Below are 27172 nucleotides of genomic sequence, written 5' to 3'. Positions count from 1 at the left end.
TTCAGCCGACAATGGGGACTCAGGAAGGATGTTCAGGTTGGTCTTTTCCTCATGTACAGAAAGAATTATTCTGGGTCACCGGTCGATGATTCTACCTTGTTAGTGGAGTGGGGGGGGGGTGACCAAGTAATTGGAAATCCTTTGGATTGGGCCAGACACGCAGCGTGCGGGACTCAGCACAGCGTCTTGTAAGTTGTCGGGCAACACAAGCCGATCGCCGCCACGGAGGTTAAGCACCAAAGAGGCTTAGCGGGGGTGTTCCGTTTCACTCCCACCCACGGGTCCCTGCGCACATACTCATTGCTACGGAGTACTATCGAGTAGATCGATGGTAGCCCACCACACTCAATCTTAAATCGATGGCAGGGCAGACTTTTTTTTTTTTTTTTGACCAGTTTACAAGTTGATTAGCATTTTTTTTAATCAAGGTTCTCTTAGTCAGGACTCAGGACTATGTGCAATAGAGTGATCTGGGCCCCAACTAAGGTGGGCATGTATACGATACGATTCATGCACCCGTGTGAATATAGGCTTGGTTCGGTGCTTGCTCAACCGTTGATTGACTTAACTGACGTTTCAGGTGGTGTGTGTGTGTGGACTCGAAGAGAAGGTTTGGACCGAGGGCTGTCTTAATAAGGGGTGTTAAGACTGTCTCTCTCCCGAAGTTCATCCACTTGTAATAATGAACCACTGCCGCTGTCGCAACGTGCTACTACTGCTGTCTCGTTGCACCTGACAAAGAAGCCTGTCACCATGAAGCTTCACCACGGTTTGTTGTTCCTGCTGGGAACTCTTACCACCGCCGCCCTCGCAACCAACTATACCACCGCCGACTTCTCAGAATGTGTCGTTAGTACCCATTTTCCAAGTTGCGCCTCGACTTGGTGTCTTCTCACACTAATCTCTCCTCCCTTCGGCAGGTGTCTTACTGGGAGCAAACCTACCCGGATTGCCCAATCACCGACACCTCATGTGTTTGCACCAAAGAGTCCAGCCTGATCGCCTACGCTTCAAGCGAATGTACTCCCAAGGAGTATTTCCGTGAGTTTCTCGACTTATCATGCCATCGAGACGTCTCGCATGCTGATACCTCGCAGACGCCAGACACCTCTTCGAACAAGAATGTAATATTCGCCCTCGCGCCGGTCCTTCCCTCGTGGACCCGTCCGTTCTTGCGCCGCTCGTTCTTGCGACCGTCTTCTTCGTCATCCGGTTATGGGCCAAGTTCCAGGGTCTTGCGGGAGGCTGGGGGCCGGACGACACTACAATTGCGCTCTCATTTGTAAGACTCGGTCGCGTACTGGATCTCGCGCTGGCGGCTCACTGATAACGTCTTTCAGGTCTTTGGTGTTGTCGAATATGCCATGTACGACAAGAGTGAGTGACCTCCCCTGAGTTTCGACGGTTTGTCTATCTCCTAAACTGACACCGCATCAGTGATCTACTACGGCTTTGGCCAGAACATTTGGGACGTCCCGTTCGACGACATCACGAATTTCTATAAGGTGTGTGAGGTAGACTAGTGCGCTCGCGGGGTAACACTGACGGATCTCCCACCACACAGCACTTCGAGGCGCTGGCGATGGTCTACAAGACGCAAATCTCGCTCGCCAAGATCTCCGTCCTGCTCTTCCTTCTCCGCATTTTCCAGTCGCGCGTTTTCCGTACGTTTGCCTATATCATGATTGGCGTGAACGCTTCGATCGGCATCACTTTTGCGCTGGTCGACCTGCTCCGGTGCACCCCGGTGCACCTGGATTGGGATGGATGGGCCACGAACTACGCCGGCGGAACCTGCATCAACTTCATTGACGCCATTCTCGTGCACTGTATTGTGAACATTGTCGCCGACGTCATCATCGTCATCCTGCCCGTGTACGAGGTTTCGAAGCTGCAGCTGCCGACCGGCAAGAAGATTACCGTGGGAATGATGTTCATGATGGGCTTGATGTGAGTGGAATTACGTGGCATTCGGAATCTCTATGTCCATATACATATACTGATGGGGAAATGCTCTCTAGTTTGACGGTTGTTGCGATTATTCGGCTGGTTGTCTTCTGGAACCACCGCTGGGGCGTGAACCAAACTGGTAAGCCCATCATACCTTCCTTCACCATCGGTAGCAGAGAGTGTGACACTGACTCCGCATAGCTGGTCTCCTCCCGCTCATCCACTGGTCTGTCATCGAGTCGCAAATCGCCATCCTCACGACGTGTCTCCCCGCCGCCCGAGCGGTGGCCGCCCACCACATCCCGGGGATGAACAGCCAGAACTCGCGACGGACCTACGCCTCGCGCGGCCCTTCCTTCATGTCCAAGGGCCAAACCAATGCCAACAGCAAGATCTCCAAGTCCGTCAATTTTTCAGTTGATTATGTGTCCCGAGGCCCGCGCGATGACAACAGCGAGGTTCATCTGGTGGAGATGGACGGGAAATACACTCGGGTCTGAAAGAAATCCCCGATACTTTTACTTACTTACCATCCATGAGGAACGGTGTTATGGAGTCATGAAGGGTTTTTGCTTTGTTCTCGGGTTTGTTTGATACCCTTTGCACCGAATACATCACTTCCATCCGGGGGGAGGCATCTGTCGCCGGGTCGGTCTGTCAATCATTCAAAGATTTTTTTTTTCCTATTTACCAATTCTTATCTACAAAGATCGAGTCGAAGATCGAGTCGATCCCATTGTCATGAGTCTGTTTCCATGATGAAGTACACCTACAGATTCAATTCATCACTTCAATAATATCTCATCACACAAACTCTAATTTGTCTTCACAAAGATTTCATTGTTCAAAGCACAAAGGCTCGAGGGCGGAGACTCCCGCGGTGCAGCAACAAAGCGGCATAAGTTTAGTCAGATGCATAAATAGCCGCGTTGCCGTCGCATGCCCGGCCAGGCCCCGTTTCACTTTTCCCGCAACCCCATAAGATTATTTGGTTTGGTGAAACTGACGCGAACTTATCTCAACTTACCTCATCACGCCTTATTATCATCATGGCCGATCAAAAAACGAGTGAAGAACTTGCCAAGTCGCGCTGGGCTCCCCAAGGCTCCGACGAGCCATCCAGTGTAAGCTCCACCACTACCACCACCACCCCCACCACCACCACCACTCATCATCAGCATTCTCATGGTCGTGGTGGGACCCAGAATCGCCATCAAAAAAGGTCTTACAAAACCAAGTCTACTCCGCAGACGGTCCGGCCACCCCAGCCCGCCGTCACTGCAACCACCACTACCACCACCAACGGTACTACCATCACCGCCTCAGCCAGCAGCACTCCCAACGGGACGTCATCTGTACCACCCAACACGAACCCCAAAATCTGGACCCCGTCCCCGCGCCCTGCCCCCAGCAACGGCACGGCGCCGACGAGCACAAGTCCAACCCAGCACCACCAAGAGCAGCAGCAGCAGCAGCAGCAACGAGCCGCAAGACTCCCGCGGGTGGTCGGCGGAGTGAGCTCCTCGCTCGGCGACGGATGGGAGAATATCCCGACGCACCCGGAGCCGCCAATCCCGGAGCCCTCCTCGTCCGCGCACAGCCTCCGCTCTGACTCCCAGTTGCCGACGGAAAAGAAGACGCGACCGATCCCCCCGTCCATTGCCGACGCCGTCGAGGCCCTCTCGCGCTACCGGAAGATCCGACGGCGGCTGGAGTGGAAGCTGCGGCACCTGGTGGACGGGTTCAAGCAAGCGACGAACCGCGACCAGCCGGCCGCGGAGCAGCTGTACGCGGAGCAGATGTTCAAGCTCGACTTCCACGAGTACTACGGGCTGCTGGAGCGGGCGCTGGTGTACCTGATGCTGGTGTGGAACATCCACGTTTCGCGGGCGCACCCTTCCACCAACACGAACAAGATCAGCTGGGCGGACGAGATGAATGGCGGTGGCAGTTCCACCCACCGCTACCACGCCAACGTCCTCGAGGCCCTCCGCGATCTTGACAGCCCGTACTTCGAGGTGCTGGGGTCCGGCGAGCGCTTCGCCCACCTGCAGAAGGCCAAGGAGCTGCGCAACCGCTGGAAGTACGCCGACGTGGATCCCGAGGAGCGCGAGCGCGACCCCCAGACCTGGCGCGCGGGCTACAAGGCCTGGAAGGACGCGCTGACCCCGCTCGAGAGTTACGACTTCGATACCATCTTCGTCCAGATCCTGCAGGGCTTGGTCGAGGCGGCGGACATCGCCCAGCAGCGGGTCGATGAGCTCGGGCGCGAGGCGGGCCAGGATGATGCCGCGGCGGCCGCCGGCGGGAGCGAGAGTGACCCCGACGACTGGGACTTTTTGGTCGATGCGATGGATTGGGAGGCGGTTTGAGCGAGGAGATGATGATTTCTTCGGTACATCTCTAGTTTTTGTTAATATCATTGTAATCCGCAATTTCTTGTGGAGTTATTTTTAATATTGTTGTTTTTTCCAGCGCTAGCGGGATTTGGATACCCTCAACATCACCAAGCATTTTGCCTTGTTTATTGCATTGTGAGGTACAATCCTTGTTTCATTTATGTATTTATCGATGCTATTTTATACCTTTCTACAGTTTTCCTTTTCTACAGTCATATATGCACATGAGCTTGTACATATTTTGTTCGCTGATACATGTTCGAGTGGACTATTCAGTTCGTGGAGGCGGACTCTCTGCTAGGCGACCATCCCGATAACCCGCCTGACAGTGCAGAGCATATTAGCCAGGCTGCTGAATGACCCCCAGCGTGTACTGTCTAAGTCAGGTCCGGGGTAATCAAAACGCAAAAGATTCCGTCAAACCTCAAGCACAAATATTACTAAAAGAAATTCACAAAGTTGAAACAGAAAAAGAAATTGGTTAATTACATAAGAATATGTCAAAAGATACCACCAATGAGGCAAGAAATGAAGTACAGAAACCTAGAACAACAACTTGAGGAAGTTTACCAAGATAAGTCTTTTTTTTTTTTTTTTTTTTTTGGAAAAAAAAAAGTAATCGATCATTATAATATCAATCTAGCCAAGTTCCGCGTACGGATTATACACGTATACATCAAGCACACACCCACGTAGCAGAGCAATTTACATACCGGGGGAACTCAAGGCACAGAATCACCCTTTCTTTGCATCCACGCAGAAACCCCACCCTTGGAGGAGTCGGTCCCTCAGCGATTCCCCATTGCCCTGCAGGACGGAAGGATCGTGGTGCACGGCGCACATGAGCTCCCTGGTGAGCTCGACGCAGGTCTCGAACGCGCCCTCCCGGCCGACGACCTCATCGTAGCTCCGGGGCGAGGCGAAATCGCCCGAGATGTTCGAGCGGATCACCCGCCCGCAGAAGGTGTCGATGAAGCCGCGCTCCACCACGCGCTGGGCCTCGGCGGAGTCGAACGGCCGCTCCGGGTCGCACGCGACGGACGAGTTCAGGTGCAGCACCATCAGCAGGATGACCTTGTCCGCCCCGTAGATGGCGATGTAGCCCGGCGGGACCCGTGGTGGACGGGAAACCATTTTTCTTTTTTTCACTGAGTACCGTACAATGTGCGTTTGCTGAGGTTGTGTGTTGTTGATGGGGGTTGTACGTGGGTTGTTGGGTCACTTGTGGTTCGGTGTATGTTGGGTTGAGGTATGTGGTGGGGTAAGGGGGGTTATGTTTATAAACCTTGGGGGGAGGGTCGGTCATTGGATGTGGATAATGGGGTGTGGGGATCATAGATGGCACTCTCCGGCTATGAGCGCAGCTGTGATAAAGATCGGATGTGGTTAGAACAATGACCTTGTCCTGCTCGTTGTCTTGGATCGAGGTTTTGATTTCGTTTGACTTTCTGCCCCTGCGCTCTGCTTCGATTATCACCACTAATGTGGGTGGTGAACCTTTGCTTCGAGGGTTTGCCCACTGTATGAGACTCTTTCAACTTTATCGTCGTCTCTCTTCTGTGCATACCAGACATACTAATATGATTTGATAGGCGTGATATTCGGGGCAAATAGCAAGTGCATTATTCCAATCATCTTACAAGACAATATAGCATCAACTGCTTTCTCCATCTGATACTCAACACAAAAAAGGACTAGCAAAAGAGATGACCAAGCTTGGACCGAGACTCTCGCCATCACTACCCCTATGCCAATAACAACGGTGAAAACCCCCCTGCATCTAAACAAAGAGACTACTCTAAGCCGAGTAAGAGAACTGGCAGGTGACGCCCTTGTTGCGCGTGCCACAGTCCGAGTTCAGCTCCTTGGTCGTCCCGTCGAAGGAGATGTACCCGCCCTGCAGGTCGGAGGCGCTCGCATCGCAGCCCTCGCCGCTGTAGACGACGAGGCTGGCGCCGAGGCCGGTCTCGGAGGAGGAGAAGGTGTAGGGCTGGCTGCCGCCCGCGCTGTTGGTGCACGGGAGACCGAAGTCCTGCTGGCTCCAGGAGTCGTCGCTGGGGGTGCAGATTGCGATCTGGTGCGGTTAGCCACTGTTCATTCTGGACTGGCACGGTAGTTCAAAGGGGAGGGGTCATCGTACCCATGGCTCGGCAGCACCCTCGCCGTTGGCCTTGTAGCTGCTGTCGCGGATGGAGGTGTAGTGGATGTAGGCGGTGCCATCGATGGCGGTGTCGCCCAGCTTGGAGAGCTCGCTGCACGACCAGAGCGCGGAGACCAGCTGGGGCCTGGTCAGGAGGGAGACGGCGGCGGAAATGAGGGTGGTGGAGAACTTCATTTTGTGGATAGATTGAATGGATAATGATAGACTTGAGTGAGTCAAAGGAGTGATTGCTTTGCTTGTTGGGGTGTGTTGAGTGTCTTTCGATGATGATGATGATGACCTGAAACCACAGATGACAGCCCCCTTTTATACCTTTTCAATCCACCATCTGTGTCTCCTTTCTGTCAACATTGCAGTCTCCATACTGACGAGTGTATACTTGATGACCCATGTTGCCATGAAACCGACATAGTTCCGCATAAGCGAATGAGGTTAGTGGCTTAGTGCCGATCCGCCTGGGGGCGGTTTTGCGGGGAAGCATGACGCGTACAACTGCTGCGCAGCAGCATGCAGTGTCAAGCTTACTATCTGTAAGAAACAAATGCTAGATAGCCTTGCACAAGATTTTTCCGGCAGGATTCCGGCCCCGATCCTTGCCGCTGCAGATGTCGACTGCGCCCTAATAGCCCCCATAGATCAACGTCACCCACGTTATCTCAAGATCGGCGGTCACCCTAACTTACGCGCTGTCCAATGGAATGTCTCAACAGAGCACTTTTTATCGATCGTTGCATATTCGAACTGTTGTCTCGGGTTGTTCGGCCCCAAGGAAGTTCTTCACATGCTTGGGTCGCGGCGTGGGTTGACACCGTCCCTCTAAGCGACGTAATCAGATCTCGAGTCCTCTGGCAATCTAGATGAAAAGCTGTCCAACCATAGTTTATAGCGAGAGTAACTTTCACCATGAGACCTTCGAATTAAGCACTCTGGCCAATGAACTTGATATGATATGTACACTAAACATGTCCATCACACGCTGGACCCCCTTCTAAGCACCCCTAACACCGGTCGAATGTTCAATTCCCCGACAGCTCCTCAAACAACCTGGCCCATTCCCCGATATCCTCAATGAACCGCCTCGCAATACCCTTCTTGACCCCATTTTCGACGAAAAACTCCCAATCCTGGTCCAAGTGCATCTGCTCGAGATCCAGCCCATTCTCCAACGCCACGTCGCGTGCCTTACGAAACTCCGCCTTGAGCAGAGGAGACTGCACATACGACTCCTGCCACTCACAATAAGCCTTGACGGCGACATCCCGCAGCCCGCGAATCTTGATCCTCTTCACCGCCGGCTTGCTCGCCTGCTGCTGCTGCTGCTGCTGAGCCTCCGACTCCGCCGAAGGCGTATTCTCCCCTCCCTCCCGATCCCCCTCCCCCTCATCCCCCTCATCCTCCTCCCCCAATCGCGGCGGCAACTCGTCGCTCAAAAACGGCAGATTCGACCCGGGCGACGGCTCCCGCGGCGGCGGCGTCTTCTCGCGGGGCCCGTGGTTATGCAACGGATTGCGCACGCGCACCTGGTACAGGCCCTGGCGCGAATTCCACAGGATGGACATGTCGAACGGGCACCCGATGCGTTTGCGGGTGGGCCGCTTGCGGATTTTCGCGACGGAGGGCTTGAAGATGCCCCGGTCGCAGATCAGGTACAGCGCCTTGAGCTGGTTGCCCCCGGTCTCCCCCTTGCTGGAGCGCTTCTTCACCAGCCGGTAGCCGTGGGACTCGGCGAAGGCCTGGGATTTCCCGAAGGCTTCCTCCCAGGTCACATACCAGCCTTCGAGGGGTGGGGGCAGCTGCAGCATGGATGGGTCGGGTGGAGGGGGCGGCGGCGCGTTCGGGTCGGTGGGCGGGCCGACGGCGAAGCAGTCGAAGGGGGAGGAGGATGGCGTTGCCATTCCGTGGTGTGGATGGGTGGTTTGCATTTGGGTCACGATGTATACCGTAGTTAAGGTTGGGAGTGTGGGGGGGGGAGGGGGGCGTGCAAATAGAGGGGTTGTTTGTGATGGCCCAGGGGAGTCCAGGGATGGGATTTGGGGAGGTGTGGAAAAACGGTAAAGAAAACACCGCGATTCCCTTTGTGGATGGAATGGGAGTGGGCGGGGGAGTGGGCAGAATGCCACACCGCCCTATCGGAATTGGCTCGGCTATAAGTTGCCAAGGTTCGGAGATAATGTTTACATCGCATACTGTCCTGTTACAGTGCATTCATTCTTTACACCTCATGGTTTACAGTGAGTATATAGTATATGGCTGCCCACTCGCTTAGAGATGAGAAGTACTTTCAGCCCCGTTCGCTTTTTCTTCATGATCGTCACCATCAGGCACACTGCGACGAGCATCTTCTGCCCTCCAGGCGCTATGCCAGACGTCTTCCACCTGCAAATGCTGGTCAGTAGTTGTGCATACCATCAACCCCGAAACGGACCTGATAGTGATACAGCCAACGGATCCCATCACTCCACTCGTCTTCCATAATCTGGTTGGCAGCGTCGTCGAAGCTGGTGATCTTCTTGCGCGACACACTCGACCGAGCGAATCCGTCCAGGATATCGTACTATTCCCGGTTAGGTTATCAAGTAAGAGGTAAGGGGTAGTCTGCAGCGCCAATTCATCTCACCATCGCATGATAATGCGGCGTTCGGACCTGATCAAACAGGTCCAGCCCTTCACTTAGATAATGGCCGCGGTCGTGCGCCCACCGTATCGCACGGCTGAGCACGTAGACGTCCTCAAAGGCGCAGCCAGCTCCTGTTCCTGTGACGGTCAGCTTCACACCACCGGATCTGGAAAACCAATGCTCAACCCGTACCGAATTCACCAGCTAAGGCTAATTATTCATACTGTCAGTACAAGTCACCACGTTGTGCTACTAACCTACGATGCGACGCGTCCCCGATCAACGCGATCGACCCATGCGAAACCATCCGGGGCAACCGCGGTCCATTGAAGAGCGCATACTTCTTCACCACCCTGATCTTGGCTATCGCCCGTTGGAGCATCGGGGAGAAGTTCTGATCGCCAATCAGGCCAAATCAGCTCTAGATGAACGATGACCGCATAAGCCACGGTCTCACCAACCTTGAACCGCTCGCCAAAGTCCTCCACCGAAGCATCCTGCCCCCAGCTAACCGGCGCAGCATCCTCCGTGAGCCGCACCCGCGCCGCGATCTCGTACACGTTGTTCCGGAGATTGCACGTGAAGAGCCGGTTGTGCGGACCGTGCCAGAAGGTGTTCGCATCAGGGAAGCCGGGGATGCTAAGGATGTCGCTCGCGTCGGCGAGGGCCCGGTAGGCGGTGGTGCCCGTGTACCTTAGCCGGTAGTCCGGGTATGCGAATCGGCGGACGGTCTACATATGAGCCTTGTTGATGACTATTCGTGGAAAGAGGGGGATGCTCACCGATCGAATCCCGTCCGCGCCGACCAGAAGGTCCACCTCGTCCTCATGGCCATCTTCAAACCGCAGACTCAGTGCCCCGGTAGACATCTCGACGGTCTCGATCAACCGACTCGACAATCTCAGTCGTGACCGATCGACACTCCGCAGAAGCGCCTTCTGCAGCACTGTGCGCAGGGTTCTTGCTTGGTGGTACCGGGCGGGCGTTTCTATCAACCTTCAGCCCAAACCCAATCTATCTAGAATGGATGGAACTCACCCTCCTGCCCAGTGGAAAGCAACAACTCTCCCGTCCTCCCATTCCTACCCTCCACGCATCAGCTATTACTTCCACCTAACGCCGCACCCCTCAAAGTCCATCCAGATAAAAACTCACCGATGCTGCACCAAATGCCCGTCCGCGGGCCGAAAGAGATCCCTCTCGTCCAAATTCTCATACACCCCCAGCGCATCTAGCATCCGCCAGGTGTTATGGTGGAGGCTGATTCCCGCCCCCATCTCGCGGAGCTGCCGCGCCTGTTCGTAGATCCGAGCCTCCACGAACGACAACTTGGCGAACTCAATCGCGGCGGCGAGGCCCGCGGGACCGGCGCCGATGATGGCGACCCGTAGCTTGGGCGGGGTTTGGGTGGGCATTGTTGCTTTCGGTTGGTGTGTTCGATTCAGGTTAAGGTTGGGGAGGGGAGAGAAGGTTTCAGGGGGAAATCCAGTGATGGGGCTTCTTCGGGTTATTATATCAGGCTTGGTGGGACAAGCGTTGGAGGGTTGTCACTCGGATGATGGGTTGATGGGTTTGGGGGGCATGTGATGGGCTACAAGGGGTGGGCTGGTTGTTGTTGCTTGATCATACGGTGTTGTAGGACTGGGGAGTGGTATCTGGCTGGGTTTTATGTGGGTTGGCTATGGTTGCAAGTGGTGTTCTGCGGAGGAGGCCGCGTATAGCCCTGTGTCTACCTCCCCGCGAGTGCTAATTTTCCGAGACCATGGACTTCCCCCGGTAGCTGAGTGTGGATTGTTCATATATCATCTAGCTAATTTACAACTCGGCAACAGTGAGAATCATTTCTGAGTCTGAGCCAGAGGAACCTGCAATATACCACCTACTATCCACATCCATCGAATACTTATCTCTTCAACTCCTCCAGCCCCATCCCCGCCGTCCCCATCCGATCCTAAACAGTCAGCCTGCCCCCGCCCCAAAGAAGGCCAAAGGACAAAAGAAAAACTCACCAAAATCCAAGTCGGCATCCACGTCGTCAAAAACCACCCAATGGACGCCATCTTCCCGCGCCACACCAACCCGGACTTCCCACCCAGCAAATCCTCCACCACCCTCCGCGCATACTCCTCCGGCGCCATGGGATCCTGGACCGACTCCCCCGCCGCCATCCTGCGCACCCCATCCGTAGCCGGCTCATACATCGACCCCGGAAACTGCAGGTCTGGATGCTTATCAAAGATCTGCGTGCGCACCACGCCGGACATGACCGTGACGACCCGAACCCCGAACGGCGCCAGCTCCAACCGGAGCGTCTCACCGTAGGATTTCAGAGCGGCTTTGGAGGCGGCGTAAAACGCTGCCCAGCCACACATCCCAACATATTAGCTCACACACACGATAGTTACCTAACCCCATCCCTTACCCCCCCCCCCCAACTCCCGGGGTCAGAAACTCACCATTCCAAACAACAGGCATATTCCCCCCCAGACTCGCGATATTGACCACACACCCCCTAGCGGCAACCACCATCTCGCTGAACGCCTGCGTCACGCGCACCGCGCCCCAGAAGTTGACGTCGAAGAGCGCCTGCGCCTCGGCCAGCGACGTCTCCAGCGCGGGCCGCACCAGCGGCAAGCCCGAGTTGTTGACCAGGTAGTCCAGCCTTCCTGACGTGTGGGCGCGCACGGCGGCGACCGCCCGCGCGATCTGCGCGGCGCAGGTCACGTCCAGCTCCAGGAGGGTCACGTGGGGCAGGTCGGCGAGGTGGGCCATTTTGGGCAGGGAGCGCGCCGTGGCGAAGACGTGGAACCCCCGCGCGTGGAAGGTTTGGGCCAGCGCGGAGCCGATGCCTTGCGCGCTGCAGCCGGTTATGAGGACGGTTGGGCGCGGTTCTTCTTGGTCTTGGGTTGGGGGCATCATTTTGGTGGGGGAGGGAGGTGTTGGACTGGGAGATAAGGGTCGGAGGGTGGGTTTGGTAGGCGGATTTTAATCCTGATGTGGTGGGAGTGGGAGATGGCTGGTTTAATATGCTTATGCTGATGGGTTGGTCGGAGTTGAGGTGGATGGATGTAAGGATCGCGGGTGGTTGACACGAGGCGGCAAGGGTTGGGGCGCTAGTGTTGGGTCTGTAGGGGCTAGATGGAGGGATTGCGGTGCGGTGGTTGGCTATTTCGTGAATTAGGTTACAGTGTTAGTCTCATCTACTGAGTACTTACGTGAGGTCTGTTAAAACTGTCAGCTGCATGAACGGCTGAGATCGATGGCGCCGGTTAGCTATGGCTGCTGTCTGCAGCCTGGATGGAGTCATAGAAGTGATACTGTGGACCTACGCATTCTGTAGTACTCATCAAGGCTACTGGTAGCTTGCACCCTGTGGGTCTGTCCAGTGTATTCGATAAGATAACATAGACCCATTGGTGGCGGTGGTTAGTGTGGCGGTGTAGGCGGTAATGTAATGTCTGTTACACTATGACATCATACCCCAGTGGCAAGGCCATCACGGTGAATTCTCGATGGAAACAAGTTACACAAGGCATGAGTTAGGCATGAGACACTACATACCAAAGTCATTTCAAAGATTGAAAAAATGTAGCAAGTGTATGAACTATGCAAATCTAATGTACATGGCCAAGCCTGGTATATCATGCGAGCAAATGCACACCACCACATATGAACTGTATGTGAAAAAAACATCATGAACACATCCAATCAAACTCCAATCCCCTGGGGTATAACTTTTCGTCGGTTTCCCACGCTGCCAACTTCTTAAGCATTCTCCGCGTGGTAGGAGCGGGACTCCTTGCGGTGACGCTCCTCCTCCTGGAAGTACTCGGCCGAGTGGAGAGTCGGCATCTCGAAGCTGCTGCTCTTCCAGGGCTTGACCTTGTTGACGTACATCCAGTCCAGCTCCTCCAGGGTGCGGCCCTTGCCCTCGATGACAAAGAAGTAGATCACGAAGACAGCGACCAGCAGACATCCCGCGAAGACGTAGCCGTAGGCGAAGTCGATGGCACCGGTGATGAAGGGAGTGAAGAAACCGATCAGGAAGTTCCAGAGCCAGTTGGAGGCGGTGGCCAGCGCCATACCCTGGGCACGGTACTTGCCGGGGTAGAGCTCGGCAACGATGGCCCAGACCATGGGTCCCCAGGTCATAGCGTACGCTGGGAGAATAATTAGCATGATGACAACGTTGCCAAAGAAAGGTCATCCGGGACTTACCAGCAATGAAGAAACAAGTCACAACAATCATACCCTTGCCAACATCGGGGGTGTTCTCGGGGGTTTGCACATCAAGCATGAAGTGGCCAATGGAAGCGAAGATCATGAAGCACACGAACATGAATCCAGCACCCACCATCAAAGACTTGCGGCGACCGAAGTTCTCAACAATGTACAAGCCACCAAAGGTGGTTCCGAAGTTGACGGCGCCGAGAATCACCTGGGTGATGAAGCTGTCGGAGATACCAGCCCCCTTGAAGATAGTAGTACCCTGTTCAATGTTAGCAAGACGGTCCATATGAGAAAGATCAAGATGAGCTTACATAGTAGAAGAAGTAGTTGGCACCGGTCAGCTGCTGGAGCGCCTGCAGAACCATACCCAGGACGATACGGTAGAACATGCGGGGGGCAGTGATGAACTCGTGCCACTTCTGGCTGACGTTCTCGGCCTCGAGCTGAGCCCGGATCTCATCCAGTTCGTTGATAATGACACGGTGATTCTCGGGAACACCATAGAGCTTGGACATGGTGTTACGAGCCTCATCGATACGGCCGTGACGGTAGGCAAAGCGAGGAGATTCGGGGAAGAAGACCATACCAGCACCGAGGGCGAGAGCAAACACGAAGGTGATACCCAGGGTAATGCGCCACTGAGCGGTGCCCTCGAGGTTATGCGTTCCCAGGTTGATCAGGTAGGCCAGGAAGATACCCAGAGTGACAAACAGCTGGTAACAACTGATCATGGCACCACGGATGTGGCGGGGCGCACTCTCACCCTGGTACATGGGCACCAGGAGGGAGCAACCTCCGACACCCAGACCAGTGGTCCAACGGCCCATGACCATCTGGACCCAGTTGCCCGAGGGAGCCGTGATCTGCACAATGAGACCGATGATAAGGATGACACACCAGACGGTGATCGACCACTTGCGACCAATGCGGTTGGCGATAGGGGCAGCAACCAGGGCACCGATCAAGGTACCGATAGACAACAGACTGGTCAACAGACCGGAGCGGACATTGCTGAGATACCAGGTGCCATCCGCCTTCTGCATACCGTACCGGCGGAGGTAATCATCCTCCTGCTCGAAGCCGGCGATCTGACCGGTATCATAACCGAAAAGAAGACCTCCCATGGAGACGAACATGGTCAGGACGAAGGAGCGCAGCGTGACACGAGGAACGGGGGTGTCCACGCCCATCTCCATCGGCTTGTCGTAGCCAAGCGTTTCTTGGCTGGATTGTTGCTGGGGAGCGACAGCAGGAGTGATGTGCTCCCCATGGCTGGCAGAGGATTCAACACCCATGGTGGAGAAGGGTGAAGGCTGCGGGGATTGTTTTGATTTTGTCCAAGAGAGTAATGATCAGTGAGATCGAGCCCAAAGGAGCGGACGATAGGGAGATGTCGAACCCGTGAAAGTAGAGAAGGGTTGAACTTAATCACCCTTTTAGGAGATATATGATTTGTTTGGGAGTAAGGAAGAAGGATGCAGATGCCTGATTCAGAAAGATCTCATTCTCCGGGGGGGAATGAGCAGCCTTTTATGCCTTTGCTCTGTACGAAAGAGGGAGGTGAAATTTTCCATCGGGGGAAAACAGATCCACGCCTGGGCAGAGAGCCGACATGTGGGGAGCCGACATCAGCAGCTGCCGGGGGGGAAGGAGAATGAGACCAGGGCTGACGACTTTCTCAATGGCCCTAGGTATACCGTAGAAGGCCGGCCGAAACCGACAGGCCAGTCAGAAGTGACGGAATACTGGGGAACGACCGGAGTACCAGGGGGAGTTGCAGTACTATCGGGTTCCACGGGCCTCTTTCGGGACAGTTAGAAGAGCAGGTGACGGATCTCGTTGGCTGACGGCATCGGCACACGGGGGGGTAAATTATTCTCTATTAGACTACTAGAGATTGGAAGGGGTTCGACGCCACCCGCCTGCATGGCACGGGAGGCGTGTGTCAAGAAGCCATCCATGGATTCCCCAGATCGATGACATCGGTTTCTGGATTCTGGTTTCCACGAGGGAAGAAAGAGATGCTGCTGTCGTACAGAAATGGATTAGTCTGGTGCCATTTTCGATATCCGGGGAAAGACTGGTTTGGTTTACAGTGAGCTGATGGTGACCGACAGGGGTGTGTGAGACTCGTGCATCAGCCAAGACAGCAGAGAAGAAGAGAAGAACGAAGAACAAGGAATTGGCAGGATTTGAGACGGGCATCAGCGGCGCTCCAGACGGGGAAAGCCTGGCGATGGATGAGCCGTGAACAAAAAGGCATTCTTGCCCAATGTGGAGATGCCCCACTACCACTATGCCTCTTCGGGGCACTCACCCACAACTCCAGAGTTCGGCAAGCAAATGACCGCGCGTGGCCCGGAAAGGGTCGGATATCCTGGAGTGACTGGAGTGACCATCGAGTCTGGAGGGCCTGGAGGGCCTGGAGAAATTGAGGGGAGTGCGATACCATATCCGTTGACCGGTGAGTCTTCAATCCCATTATCCCAGGCACTTCCACTTCCTGCACTGTGCTAAAAGGAGGGGAAAAAGAGGGGAAATGCGGAGGTTAAAACGTCAGTTATGACCACCTGCAAACCAGCGGAGAATTCACGCACAAAACATGGGGAATTTGATATGTTACTGCAGCTGTTGTATCTACTAGGTACACGAAGCTATTCCCGACAGCGTCAATTGCTTTCACGCCCCTTCAACCAGTTGGTCCTCGTCTACAATGACCAACCGACATCTGGTACTGACATGCTCGCTAAGCCGACCGAGAGAAGCGTTTCGGCCCCGATGGTCGGCATGACGAGAATCGCCATCACTGCGAGAACTGCTGCCAGCGTCCAGCTGACTGCCATCCCGACCGAGCCGAAACTGATTGGTGGCGTCAATGGACTCGACCGGTTGGCTCTGGAATCCTCCACCAAGCTTCGTGGCTGCCTTGGTGCGAACCTCGCCTAAACTCCTCTGGCCAGGGTTCTGATCCTTTCTCGCACAATGACGACAATGGCTTGCTCAGGCCGCCCATTAATGTATGACGCTATTCCCATGCACTGTCCACATGGTCTATTCGTCTCCGTCTCCGTCTACCTCTACGTACTGTGTAATTGAGAAGTAGCAGATAATCTTGTACCACGTTAAGGATCCCCCATCGCTTCCCCCTGTGGGATAGAAGTTGAAGATGGTTCCTGACTATTGTTTGCCGGTTCCACTGATCATCTAGAGGCAATCCCCTGAGTCCCGAGTCCCTCTTGCAGAAACCCCCTTCAGCCGGGTAAATTGTCATCCTCAAGTAGGGCAAGGGCTGCTGCGCGCTCACGTGCTCGCTTAGCCTGGAATTCCGGATGACGTATTAGACCGCTTACTCACCAGTTGCCGTGGAACTTTCCTAGACAGGTGTCTCGGATCAAATCTAATCGAAATTCAATCAAATTCTTGTTCGGCTTCTGGAAGCTGGACTCCCCATCAGACCGCCGACTGCCGGTAGCGATGGGTTCGAGATCATGGATCGGACAATTGCTGTAAGAACCAAACCATTGAAGTTGAAGCCATTGCCACCAGGTCAAAGGCTGGAAATGGCACGGCCGGAAGCAGGCATCTTGCTTAGCCTCAAGCCAAAGGTATACAAGGTTTGAGATAACTCGGCCGTACGATCGTACCATAACGGCCTGCTTCGGGATTGCCATAGGATATCATCCGGTCTGGAGAGTCACTCAACTTCATAAAAATCTTTTGTAAACCATCGATCCTATTCGCCGATTGTTCATTAGCCCTCCGCACTGTACTCCTTACCCCATGCGAACTACGGGACACCATAGCACCCGAATGGCAGCCCCGGGAAAAGTCATTCCCCACATCGCGCCAGTCCGCTCAACGCCTCAGTAATCTTTTTCCGAGATCCGAAGGGCGCCCGGTCTCAACCCACGGCGCCAACGCTATGAAACTTGCCGAACGCAGGCCCAGCACGACGAGATTGTTTCTCTGAGGCCCGATCTGTCAAAAGCAACGGTCTCCCGATCATCTCACGATCACAATTACCGATAGTGTTGGTCGGAGACACTACCGAAAGAGTGAACTATCTCCGAGTTCTTTGGTAGTGACGACACTTCGGCAGAGCCCGCACAGCCCATGTGAATCTAGGCAGTTAATTTGCTTGGATGGGCACGAAACCTTGATTTCTAACACAGTGACATGATTCTTGATGGGATTGCGGGTTTCTCTCAAGCCACACTGGGGGACCATGTGATTCTCCTCCGTGCGTCACCTATTACCTTGATACACTTGCTTCGGATGTCTCCCGAATCCACTGGCTTTTTGACAGAAGCACGTGGAAACCTGGCAGTTTGGACTGAGAACTAGATCGAAGGTTCGAGGCCGTTATCTTCGGTGCACCCTACTTCCAGCTCGAAAAAAAAGGGGATTTTCCGAGGTCACTGGCCAGGTGATCTCTTTCATCTTACTGGTGGAAGGCCTACTACATGGCGTATTCGAATCTTGCAAAGATTCTCAGGTGTCACGTGCACACCATACTCGTCCTTGAGAACTTCGATATAAGGCCTTCATGTGTGTGCTTGTCAGTGAGCTGGCAGGCGCTTCGAATTTCTTCCCGTGTTTTCGCTAAAGGGAGTACCAACTATCGCAGTTCTCGAGTAGGGCCTATATGATAGATACGAGCGGCGTTGAACGTAGGTTGCACCTCGAACCGTCTGACCGCATGATTGTCGGATAGCCAAAGGTCATATGTACCCATTGAACACAAGCACCGGTTCAACGATGCAACATTAGGATGGAACTTGCAATTTCTGATCTTGATCTAACTACACACAAGACATGGATATCACACATGATAGTTGGTTCTTTGAGATGGACCAGTTGAGGCCGCTCTTCTCCATGAAGCATCACAAACTATACATAGAGCGTCTCATGTGAGTACAGTACCAGACAGACCCACCCTCGCAGCATCATGCCCAAATACAGCCTAGCGCTAGCGGGTCGCTGCCCGCGCGCTCCGGGGTAAAAAAGCTTACTCCTCATTCTCAAAGGGGGGATAGATATCTCTTCCGTGTTGGGCAGTTTAGGTGTGAAGTCTTCTAGTCTCTCTGATTTTTTACGTTCATGTATTGGCAATGACTTCGTTTTACTCCGCAAATAGCCTGTCTTTTCCAATGCTACATGCCACCATTTTTATCGGCCTTGCTTGCAGCTCTCTGGCCAGAACATCTACTGTAAACCTCAATATGTCGACAACAACAATGACTCAGCTAGGATGACTTACTTCCAAGCCGGATTGGCCGCCGATATTGAGATGCTCGGCACGGGCTTCGATTTCGGCTTCTACAGCACCGCAAGCAACTTTACCGGTTCTGCTGCAGGTGATCTGCTGACGTTCGAAGCCATCGAACCGAACACACTCAACGTGATCACCGGAACGACCGCCTACCGCTTCCAATATACTACACGGGACCTTGAACGGCAGCCTCGTTCCCGCCACCGGATTCATCGGGATGCCAGATATTTCGTTCCGACCCGATGCGAAGTTCCCCGTGGTCGCCTATGCCCACTGCATCATTGGTGTCTTCGCCGGCTGTCCTCCCACCACCACCATCACCACCACCGCCGATCTCTACGACTACTACAGCTGGAGCCTCCTGATTGAGAACGGGTACGCGGGTCTCGGAGATAATGCCACCCTCCATAAGTACCTCTCGTTCCCTGCCCACGCCAGCGACCTTTACTACGCCATTGTCGCCGCACGCAAGGCTTCTACCCCACACCTTCACCTCGGAAAAGTTGAGCGTGGGTCGCAGCCAGGGAGGCGGGGCCGTGTGGAAGCCGTCGGAGAGTGAGCTGGTCCAAGCCCACGGCGCGGGAGAATACCTGGGCACCGTGGCTCTAGCACCCGTCAGCAGGATCTACGATATGACAGTGCTCACGGCTGAAACCGTTCTGACAGCCAGCAAGTATGCGAGCTATGATATCACCTACGAAGCCCTTTGGCTGCCCCTCGCGCTCAAGCGCGTCATCCCCAGGATCGACCTCTCCTTCTTCTGCGACACCTTCCTCCAGCGCGTCGACATCGCTGAGCTCGTGCAGGCATGCTACTATAGCATCATGTCGCTAGGGTACCGTCTGAGACCGTCAGAAATGATTAGAAACACGAGCGCACTCGTGAACAATGTCCCTATTCAAGCGTGGCAGAACGCAATGGCCCCTGCCAATGGAGGTACATCGGATACACCGATGCTCATCGCTCAGGGTCTGAATGACACCGTTGTCCTACCGCAGATTAACGCCCGCTCCTTCAACGCGAGTTGTCTATCGGGCAATGAGGTTCACATGAGCGTCTATGCGGACATGGACCATACCGGTGTCTTGACGGCGAGTTCTCCTGAGTGGCTGGGGTTCATTCGGGATCGCTTCGAGCGGAAGTCGACTAGTGACAGGTGTAGTGTCGTCCAGCGTGCATCCTTTGACAGGGCTCATTTGGTGACTGAGGCGGAGTCAAGTGAAGACGCTAGTCTATGATGTGACTGAATACCGAGTCGATGTTCTTGGCTGCTTTCATGAATAGGCACCAGCCTTGATCCAGACTGAAACTATACAACTTCATATTCGAAGCGGCTACTAGGCCATGTCTTAAGTCTTGCTCTTGTATAGGTCTGTCGCTGCGCAAACGCGGGTAGCGTCTGGAACAAATGTCCACCCTGCCAAGATCGGTTTCAAGTTTGACGTGGAAGACCCACTGCTACCCCTTGAGGCATATGATTGTTGCACTTCGTTATGGTGTGATCTTGCTGTGAGAGTACTATGTAGAAAGCATTTCCTGCACGGCATACGGCCCGACCGTCCAGGCAGATGACTCTGCCCCTCAACCCCGCAACCACTAAACAACTCAATCGTTTACCCCAGAACCCATGCATAATTGCATGCCCACGGTCAGCTAGAATGTGGCTAAATCAAGCGATGACTTGTCGCGGCCGAAGTGGAACAGACCCTCCACCACTCACGTCATCTGAAACACCAGCCGATCCGCCATTCCCAAATCAGCACGGACAAAACGCCAGCAGAGCCGAATTGATTAACGGCCCTGACGATCACCGTCTCTCCGTTCTATAAGCGGATATACAGTGGATTTCCTTCCCTATACGAAACAGACTCCCCTCAATCCTCAAGGAGCTTCTCATTTTAGAAACGGAGGATGGTCCGATTGCAAAGATCCCGGATCAGGGTTCTATAAGAAGAGGCAGGTTGGCGCAGGAAGCATGAGATTCAGAGCCAGGCGACTCGACACCACCACACAACCAAGATGAAGCTTTCCCACATGCTCCTCAGCCTCGCCAGCCTGGCGCTGGCGACGGCTCTTCCCCGGACGCCGAACCACAACGCAGCCACCACCGCCTTCCCTAGCACCTCGGGGCTGCACTTCACGATTGACGGCAAGACGGGCTACTTCGCCGGCACCAACTCGTACTGGATCGGGTTCCTGACCAACAACGACGACGTGGACCTCGTCATGAGCCAGCTGGCGGCATCCGACCTCAAGATCCTGCGGGTCTGGGGGTTCAACGACGTCAACACCAAGCCCACCGACGGGACGGTGTGGTACCAGCTGCACGCGAACGGCACCTCGACCATCAACACGGGCGCGGACGGGCTCCAGCGCCTCGACTACGTGGTGACCTCGGCCGAGAAGTACGGCGTCAAGCTGATCATCAACTTCGTCAACGAGTGGACCGACTACGGCGGCATGCAGGCCTACGTCACGGCCTACGGCGCCGCCGCCCAGACGGACTTCTACACCAACACCGCCATCCAGGCCGCCTACAAGAACTACATCAAGGCGGTCGTCTCGCGGTACAGCAGCTCCGCCGCCATCTTCGCCTGGGAGCTGGCCAACGAGCCCCGCTGCCAGGGCTGCGATACCTCGGTCCTGTACAACTGGATCTCGGACACGTCCAAGTATATCAAGTCGCTGGACTCCAAGCACCTGGTCACGATTGGCGATGGTAGGTTGACCCGGATCAGACCACTTCTCCCCAGCAGAAGCTAAACAATCTTCATTAACACAGAGGGCTTCGGTCTCGACGTCGACTCCGACGGCAGCTACCCCTACACCTACGGCGAGGGATTGAACTTCACCAAGAACCTGGGCATCTCGACCATCGACTTCGGTACTCTGCATCTGTACCCCGATAGCTGTATGTTCTTCCCAAGGTTTCCGTACGACGTATAAGAAGTCAATGAAACTAACATTGTTGGCAAGGGGGCACCTCCTACGACTGGGGCAACGGCTGGATCACGGCCCACGCGGCCGCCTGCAAGGCGGTGGGCAAGCCGTGCCTGCTGGAAGAGTACGGAGTGACCTCCAACCACTGCGCCGTCGAGAGCCCCTGGCAGCAGACGGCCGGCAACGCGACGGGCATCTCCGGCGATTTGTACTGGCAGTATGGCACCACGTTCAGCTGGGGCCAGTCCCCGAACGATGGGAACACCTTCTACTACAACACCAGCGACTTCACGTGCCTGGTGACGGATCATGTGGCGGCCATCAATGCGCAGTCGAAGTAGACTGTTGGCGTGGTGGAAGGAACAAGTAGCCTTAGTATAGGGTTAGCAGATGATTGCGGTGGAGAGAACAAATACAATTGTGGTCAATGATTATCGCGTTTGCTGTTTCGGGGCATCATCTTTTTGTGGGGTGCCTGGAGGTGCCTGGAGGTGCCTTGGGGTATCGTAGTTTATTTATAGGGCGGGAAGTGCCAAGGCCGAACCGCCACAACAGCTCCGCCTCGTTTCCCCAAGGCTTACAACCCATCACTTTTCTGTATAACATAACTCTGGATTATGTGTCCTCTCTGCAACAACCACACTTAATATGCTATCTATACCTATACCCTCCGCAATACCCAGTTAATCTCTCGTCTGTGCCTACTCTCCCAGACAATGGGCCACCCGACCGCTCCACCCCCGTCGTACGAAGAAACCATCGCCGCTGGTCCAGTCACCCCTCAACCACCGCAACCTTCGACGACTTCTCCAACCAACCCTGCTCCCCCTCCTCCTATCGCCAGACCCAGCTTCGCTCGAACCACCTCCGATGCCGGGGACAACCGCAGCGTCATGCTGGACTCCATCCTCAGCGAAGACCCGTCCGCCCTCCACGCGTTGATCGTGCGCCAAGCCCGGACCCCTCCGCGACCGTATCTGACCGTCCGCGGCTCCCACACCGAGACCCGCGAGGACTCCCACGATACCACCGACAGCAACAACAGCAACAACACCAACAACAAGAGCACGCGGAACGAGACGGTCGTCGACTTTGACTTCAAGATCGATCTCTACAAGTACATGGTCCGCGACTATGACGCGGTGCCCGATTACGAGGACGAGGTCGACGCGGCTCCAAACGAGGAAGAGGATCGCGACGGCTGGCGGGTGTGCAGTGTGGTGCGCGATGGGGACGGGCAGGAGGCGTATCGCGGCGGTCGCTCCCGGTCGGCGACCTGGGCCGGTCACACCCGTCGATCTGGCGGAGGTCATGTGGAGGATGCGTCGGAGGGGGAGATTGTGGGTCTGGTTGGCGAAGAAGGCGAGGAACCTGGGTTGATGGGCTGGTGTGACCGGTTCTGTCTGGACCCCGGGCCGGTCAAGTCGTATGTTTCCCTCCTCCCCCCCCCCCAAAATAGGGTGGTTGAGCCTCGTACTAATATGAATGTTAAGGTTTCGCTTCACGAGGAGCATTGTCGGCTTCGACGTCGCCACCCTCCGCTCCCTCCTTATCTCCCACCTCCGCAACCTCAACTATCACGGCAATATCGATATCTCCATCACCCTCACCAATAAGAAGCTGACGATCTACTCGCCGCACTGGATCAACGAGCTGCGCAACAACTCCTTCGCCTACTGGTTCTGCATCATCCTGCAGCTCTGGATCATTACCTGGCCAGTCATTTGGTTCCTCGAGCATCGCTACGACGTCGTTCGCGCGGTCTGGTACTTCTCCCGCGTCCGGGGGTCGCAGACGGTCTATGCGTGTCATCGGGACGAGGCTGCCATCGCGAAGGAGCTGGCGCCCATCGTCACGCAGGCGGCGTGGGAGCGACGGAGGAATGGGAAGATGCTGACTGCAAACGAGATGGATCTTCTACGCCAGCTGGGGACGGAAGGGAGCCAACGTCGCGTGGTTATGGTGTCTTGGGATCACATTGGTGGGTGGGGGAGAGATTCCTAACCATAACGAGCATGATTGCCTTTTGTCGACGATACCCTATTTGGTACTTTTGGTTTGTGCGTCGTTTGGAGCAGTGATACAATTTAATACTAATGACCATTGATGAATTGATATTTGCTTGCTGTGGTTCTTGGTTTTTCTGAGCGACCGCCTACCATCATCCACTGTGCATTGGCCGAGTTTCTCAGACTCTCAACTGATCTGATCTAACCGAGGCTCGCGATTTGCCGTTGTTGACTCCAAGCGAGCCAGCCAAGAAGTATGTCATCTCGCTTAACGTTGGATCTCGTGAGCGTTCTCGAGTCAAGACTTTCCAGAATGCCAGATATGTTACCCGGCCCGGTCGTCGGACCGGTCAAGTGGCTTTTTAAAAGGCTAGCCACTGGATCAGGGGTACCTGGACCCTGGAGGGGAGTGCTAGGAACAGATAAGATGCGCAACAACATGCTAGACCGGACTGGCGGGTTGGCAGGCCACCAGGGGACGTGGATTGGGCAGCGCCAGCCGTGCGACGGAGGGATTCAGCCTTCCAGAAGCCCGCCTTAGACATTGCCTGCTTTGACGGTTATGAGAAGTAACTTGGAACTTGGAAGGAAGATAAGCGACGCTGAAGTAGGTTAGTGTGATGACTGTGGCGCACCTCTCACAAGCCAACACAGTGACCGATTGGGCTTCCCCGCATCTTCTTATCGGCTCGTCTCACACACCCTCTCTCGGTGTTACATCCGTCCTGATTGCGGGGATTCATCTTACTCGTCACAATCTCGCAAATTCACTGTCGCCAAGGTTGACCAACGGCTCAGTTCATGGGCTGGAGAGAACTTACGATCTCACGCTTATAATCGGTGAGGTCGCACGACGTTAGTACCCCGTCACTCGAAATGCGCGTCTACCGGATTTGCCCCGGTTGTCTTTACAACTAACCATCTCATCTCACCTCTGATCTCTCTCTTTTCCCATCTAACGTGTCCGCCATCATCATGGCCACCCATGAAAAATCATCGGGGGTTACCCCCTCGCGCCCTGACCCAGAAGTTGCGACCATGGATGTTAAGCCCGGGACGATGATCGAGCGAGAGTTGTTCGATGAGCGCTACAAGCCCACCCAGCGTGGCCTCAAGAGTCGCCATGTCCAGCTGATGGCGCTAGGTCTGTTTTGCTGCCACGACCACAGTACTGCATCATCGAGCTGACCTTCCATGTCTTGTAGGAGGCACAATCGGCACCGGCCTCTTCGTCGGATCAGGTCAAGCGCTACACATCGGAGGCCCCCTGTCGCTGTTGCTAGGATACATCTTCATCTCGGGGCTCGTCTACGCGCTCGTCACCGGCCTCGGTGAGGTCGGGGCCTATCTCCCGACCCACGGCGCAACCATGGCCCACCACTCCGTCCGCTACGTGTCGCGCAGTCTGGGCTTCGCCATGGGCTATCTATACTGGTACAGTCTGGGGATCCTGGTGCCCTATGAGATCGTCGCCGCATCGATGGTCATCGACTACTGGCACCCGGACGTCAACCTCGCCGTCTGGATCACGATCATGCTGGTGGTGATCGTCCTCTTGAACTTCCTGCCCGTGCGCTTCTACGGGGAGACGGAATTCTGGTTCGCGGGCATCAAGATCATCACGCTGGTCGGCCTCCTGCTGCTGGCCTTCATCCTCTTCTGGGGCGGCGGGCCCAACCGTCAGCGCCTGGGGTTCCACTACTGGAAGCACCCCGGCGCGATGAACACCTACCTCGTACACGGGGACGCCGGCCGCTTCGTCGGCCTGCTGCAGTGCGTCGTCAAGTCGGCGATCGCGTTCATCTTCGCGCCGGAACTCATCGTCATCAGCGGCGGCGAGATGGAGTCCCCGCGGCGCAACCTCCCCAAGGCCGCGCGCCGCTACATCTACCGCCTGGTGATTTTCTACATCCTCGGCGCGCTTGCCATCGGGGTGATCTGCTCGTCCAACGCCCCGCAGCTGATCAACGGCACCGGCACCGACGCCAGCTCGTCCCCCTGGGTGGTCGCGATCTCCAACGCCGGCATCCCCGTGCTGGACAGCATCGTCAACGCCGCGATCCTGACGTCGGCCTGGTCCGCCGGCAACTCGTTTCTGTACATGTCCTCGCGCTCGCTGTACTCGCTCGCCGTCGCCGGCAACGCCCCGACCATCTTCAAGACCTGCAACCGCTGGGGCGTCCCCTACCTCGCGGTCAGCGTCTCCGCCCTCTTCGCCCTGCTCGCCTACATGGCCGTCGGCAGCGGCAGCTACACCGTCTTCAACTGGCTCATCAACTTCACCAACACCTCCGGCTTCATCTCCTGGATCTGCTGCAGCATCGTCTACTTCCGGTTCGACGCCGCCGTCAAGGCCCAGGGCGTCGAGAAGCCCTACGCCTCGCGCCTGCAGCCCTACGGCATGTGGGTCGGCCTCGTCGGCTCGGTGTTCCTGGCCCTCATCAACGGCTTCACCTGCTTCTTTCCGTCCGAGTGGTCCGCCAGCAACTTCTTCACCGCGTATATCGGCATCCCTGCGTTCGTGTTGTTGTATTTCGGGCATCGTGTGGTCTTCCGTCGCGATCCGTGGGCCTGGAAACCCTCTGAGGTCGATTTGGTGTCTGGGCTGCAGGAGATCCTGGAGGCGGAGCGTCCGCCTCGGCCGAGGGAGACGTGGGCGCAGAAATTACGGGTGATGATTGAGTGATTCTTTCGGACGGGGTTAGGAGAATGGGTTGGTGGATGGGGTGACGAGCGGTCGTTTTGCTGGTGGATGGTCATGTTCTGTAGTCATCCTCGAAGTCGAGGCAGAGACCACGGAATTCAATACTGAAGACATTTTGTGTCGTTAATCCAGTTCAAACTCTTCAGATAGCAGCTGAAAACACTTGCATGCTTGAATGAAGACAGATAAGTTAATCTCAATCAAGGCCTGAGATGGTGCGGAGTGGACAGCGCAACGCAGGGTCTCGGTACGCATGCCTTGGAAAGTGACAGCCGAGGCCTATTTGCGCTAACCGCTTTTGGGAGGGGGGAGGGGGTGAGCGGGAGGGGGAGGGGTCCGTTTGCTTACCCAGTAGGCATTCCCCCCCTCGGCGCCCGCCTGGCACATACACAGCCATAGGAGGACCGACGACAACATGGCTGTGCTGTGCTGTCGTGGAGAGACTGAGCCCTGAACCAGGCGGTCCCTGCCTGATTGCGCAACCGCCGGGTCAGTCAGCCAGCAGTATTAATTTAAGCTGGACGCAGACCAAAGATACTACAATGATACGTAGCGCCTTCGGATCTGAGCTGCCCTCCTCCCAATTGAATCTAGAAGCATAGAGACCGACATGGTTGCAGCCATTGACGACATGTCCGGAATAACAGGCCATCCTGAGGCGAGAGTGTGCCGATTGGCGGCCCGGGCGATATGTAGAATACTAGTGAGAGACGATGGGCCTAAGCTTCCGACACCATTCCATCGGCCTTGTCTTCCCCACTTCTCGGTCATCGCCACGTGAATCGCTGGTGCTTGATCCGCGTAACGTGGGACCATTGCAACTCCGGAATACTATGTAGTACTCACTCGGATGTGCCTGAGAAGCAAGCTGTGGCTGACCTGTGGCCGGA

The 27172-nt window shown here is 55.4% G+C and overlaps 12 protein-coding genes across 12 annotated transcripts; 6 read left to right on the top strand and 6 right to left on the bottom strand.

Moving 5' to 3' along the window:
• Positions 1 to 753: 753 nt before the first annotated feature.
• BO72DRAFT_482653 (uncharacterized protein) lies at positions 754 to 2450 on the top strand (the record flags this gene model as incomplete). Its single annotated transcript, XM_040947739.1, has 8 exons — positions 754 to 849; positions 921 to 1041; positions 1098 to 1282; positions 1341 to 1377; positions 1438 to 1505; positions 1565 to 1950; positions 2022 to 2089; positions 2152 to 2450. The coding sequence occupies 8 exons, from the start codon at positions 754 to 756 to the stop codon at positions 2448 to 2450; spliced, it is 1260 nt and encodes a 419-aa protein (XP_040805960.1).
• A 549-nt stretch (positions 2451 to 2999) lies between these two features.
• BO72DRAFT_523843 (uncharacterized protein) lies at positions 3000 to 4713 on the top strand (the record flags this gene model as incomplete). The annotated part of the gene is made up of 2 exons (XM_040949805.1): positions 3000 to 3074; positions 3156 to 4713. 2 exons carry the CDS (start codon positions 3000 to 3002, stop codon positions 4320 to 4322), a joined length of 1242 nt encoding a protein of 413 aa, XP_040805959.1. The 3' UTR covers positions 4323 to 4713.
• A 371-nt stretch (positions 4714 to 5084) lies between these two features.
• On the bottom strand, positions 5085 to 5483 carry BO72DRAFT_491577 (uncharacterized protein; the record flags this gene model as incomplete). The annotated part of the gene is made up of 1 exon (XM_040948200.1): positions 5085 to 5483. The coding sequence occupies one exon, from the start codon at positions 5481 to 5483 to the stop codon at positions 5085 to 5087; it is 399 nt and encodes a 132-aa protein (XP_040805958.1).
• Positions 5484 to 6147: 664 nt separating this feature from the next.
• On the bottom strand, positions 6148 to 6684 carry BO72DRAFT_491576 (uncharacterized protein; the record flags this gene model as incomplete). Its single annotated transcript, XM_040948199.1, has 2 exons — positions 6148 to 6423; positions 6490 to 6684. 2 exons carry the CDS (start codon positions 6682 to 6684, stop codon positions 6148 to 6150), a joined length of 471 nt encoding a protein of 156 aa, XP_040805957.1.
• Positions 6685 to 7526: 842 nt separating this feature from the next.
• BO72DRAFT_491575 (uncharacterized protein) lies at positions 7527 to 8405 on the bottom strand (the record flags this gene model as incomplete). The annotated part of the gene is made up of 1 exon (XM_040948198.1): positions 7527 to 8405. The coding sequence occupies one exon, from the start codon at positions 8403 to 8405 to the stop codon at positions 7527 to 7529; it is 879 nt and encodes a 292-aa protein (XP_040805956.1).
• A 367-nt stretch (positions 8406 to 8772) lies between these two features.
• BO72DRAFT_474197 (FAD/NAD(P)-binding domain-containing protein) lies at positions 8773 to 10573 on the bottom strand (the record flags this gene model as incomplete). Its single annotated transcript, XM_040947244.1, has 9 exons — positions 10283 to 10573; positions 10166 to 10209; positions 9910 to 10115; positions 9589 to 9858; positions 9389 to 9521; positions 9320 to 9337; positions 9128 to 9264; positions 8936 to 9064; positions 8773 to 8886 (listed from the first exon to the last, which is right to left on the bottom strand). The coding sequence occupies exons 1-9, from the start codon at positions 10540 to 10542 to the stop codon at positions 8773 to 8775; spliced, it is 1311 nt and encodes a 436-aa protein (XP_040805955.1). The 5' UTR covers positions 10543 to 10573.
• Positions 10574 to 10900: 327 nt separating this feature from the next.
• BO72DRAFT_482650 (oxidoreductase) lies at positions 10901 to 12248 on the bottom strand. The gene is made up of 3 exons (XM_040947738.1): positions 11584 to 12248; positions 11137 to 11483; positions 10901 to 11078 (listed from the first exon to the last, which is right to left on the bottom strand). The coding sequence occupies exons 1-3, from the start codon at positions 12044 to 12046 to the stop codon at positions 11031 to 11033; spliced, it is 858 nt and encodes a 285-aa protein (XP_040805954.1). The 5' UTR covers positions 12047 to 12248; the 3' UTR covers positions 10901 to 11030.
• A 610-nt stretch (positions 12249 to 12858) lies between these two features.
• Positions 12859 to 14763, bottom strand: BO72DRAFT_137007 (sugar porter family MFS transporter). Its single transcript, XM_040939138.1, has 3 exons — positions 13669 to 14763; positions 13346 to 13616; positions 12859 to 13287 (listed from the first exon to the last, which is right to left on the bottom strand). Exons 1-3 carry the CDS (start codon positions 14650 to 14652, stop codon positions 12893 to 12895), a joined length of 1650 nt encoding a protein of 549 aa, XP_040805953.1. The 5' UTR covers positions 14653 to 14763; the 3' UTR covers positions 12859 to 12892.
• Positions 14764 to 18608: 3845 nt separating this feature from the next.
• Positions 18609 to 19867, top strand: BO72DRAFT_464840 (uncharacterized protein; the record flags this gene model as incomplete). Its single annotated transcript, XM_040946661.1, has 3 exons — positions 18609 to 18822; positions 18854 to 19086; positions 19133 to 19867. 3 exons carry the CDS (start codon positions 18609 to 18611, stop codon positions 19865 to 19867), a joined length of 1182 nt encoding a protein of 393 aa, XP_040805952.1.
• Positions 19868 to 20648: 781 nt separating this feature from the next.
• Positions 20649 to 21910, top strand: BO72DRAFT_368031 (glycoside hydrolase 5 family protein; the record flags this gene model as incomplete). Its single annotated transcript, XM_040940866.1, has 3 exons — positions 20649 to 21348; positions 21412 to 21540; positions 21606 to 21910. 3 exons carry the CDS (start codon positions 20649 to 20651, stop codon positions 21908 to 21910), a joined length of 1134 nt encoding a protein of 377 aa, XP_040805951.1.
• A 375-nt stretch (positions 21911 to 22285) lies between these two features.
• Positions 22286 to 23573, top strand: BO72DRAFT_367902 (uncharacterized protein; the record flags this gene model as incomplete). Its single annotated transcript, XM_040940861.1, has 2 exons — positions 22286 to 22995; positions 23063 to 23573. The coding sequence occupies 2 exons, from the start codon at positions 22286 to 22288 to the stop codon at positions 23571 to 23573; spliced, it is 1221 nt and encodes a 406-aa protein (XP_040805950.1).
• Positions 23574 to 24682: 1109 nt separating this feature from the next.
• On the top strand, positions 24683 to 26554 carry BO72DRAFT_443964 (proline permease PrnB; the record flags this gene model as incomplete). The annotated part of the gene is made up of 1 exon (XM_040943712.1): positions 24683 to 26554. A coding segment is annotated over exon 1 (1313 nt), but the record flags the coding sequence as incomplete, so codon positions are not given.
• Positions 26555 to 27172: the final 618 nt, after the last annotated feature.

This window comes from Aspergillus fijiensis (genome assembly GCF_003184825.1).
Source record: "Aspergillus fijiensis CBS 313.89 unplaced genomic scaffold BO72scaffold_3, whole genome shotgun sequence".
NCBI lineage: Eukaryota > Fungi > Ascomycota > Eurotiomycetes > Eurotiales > Aspergillaceae > Aspergillus > Aspergillus fijiensis.
This window is presented reverse-complemented; position numbering and strand designations above follow the sequence as displayed.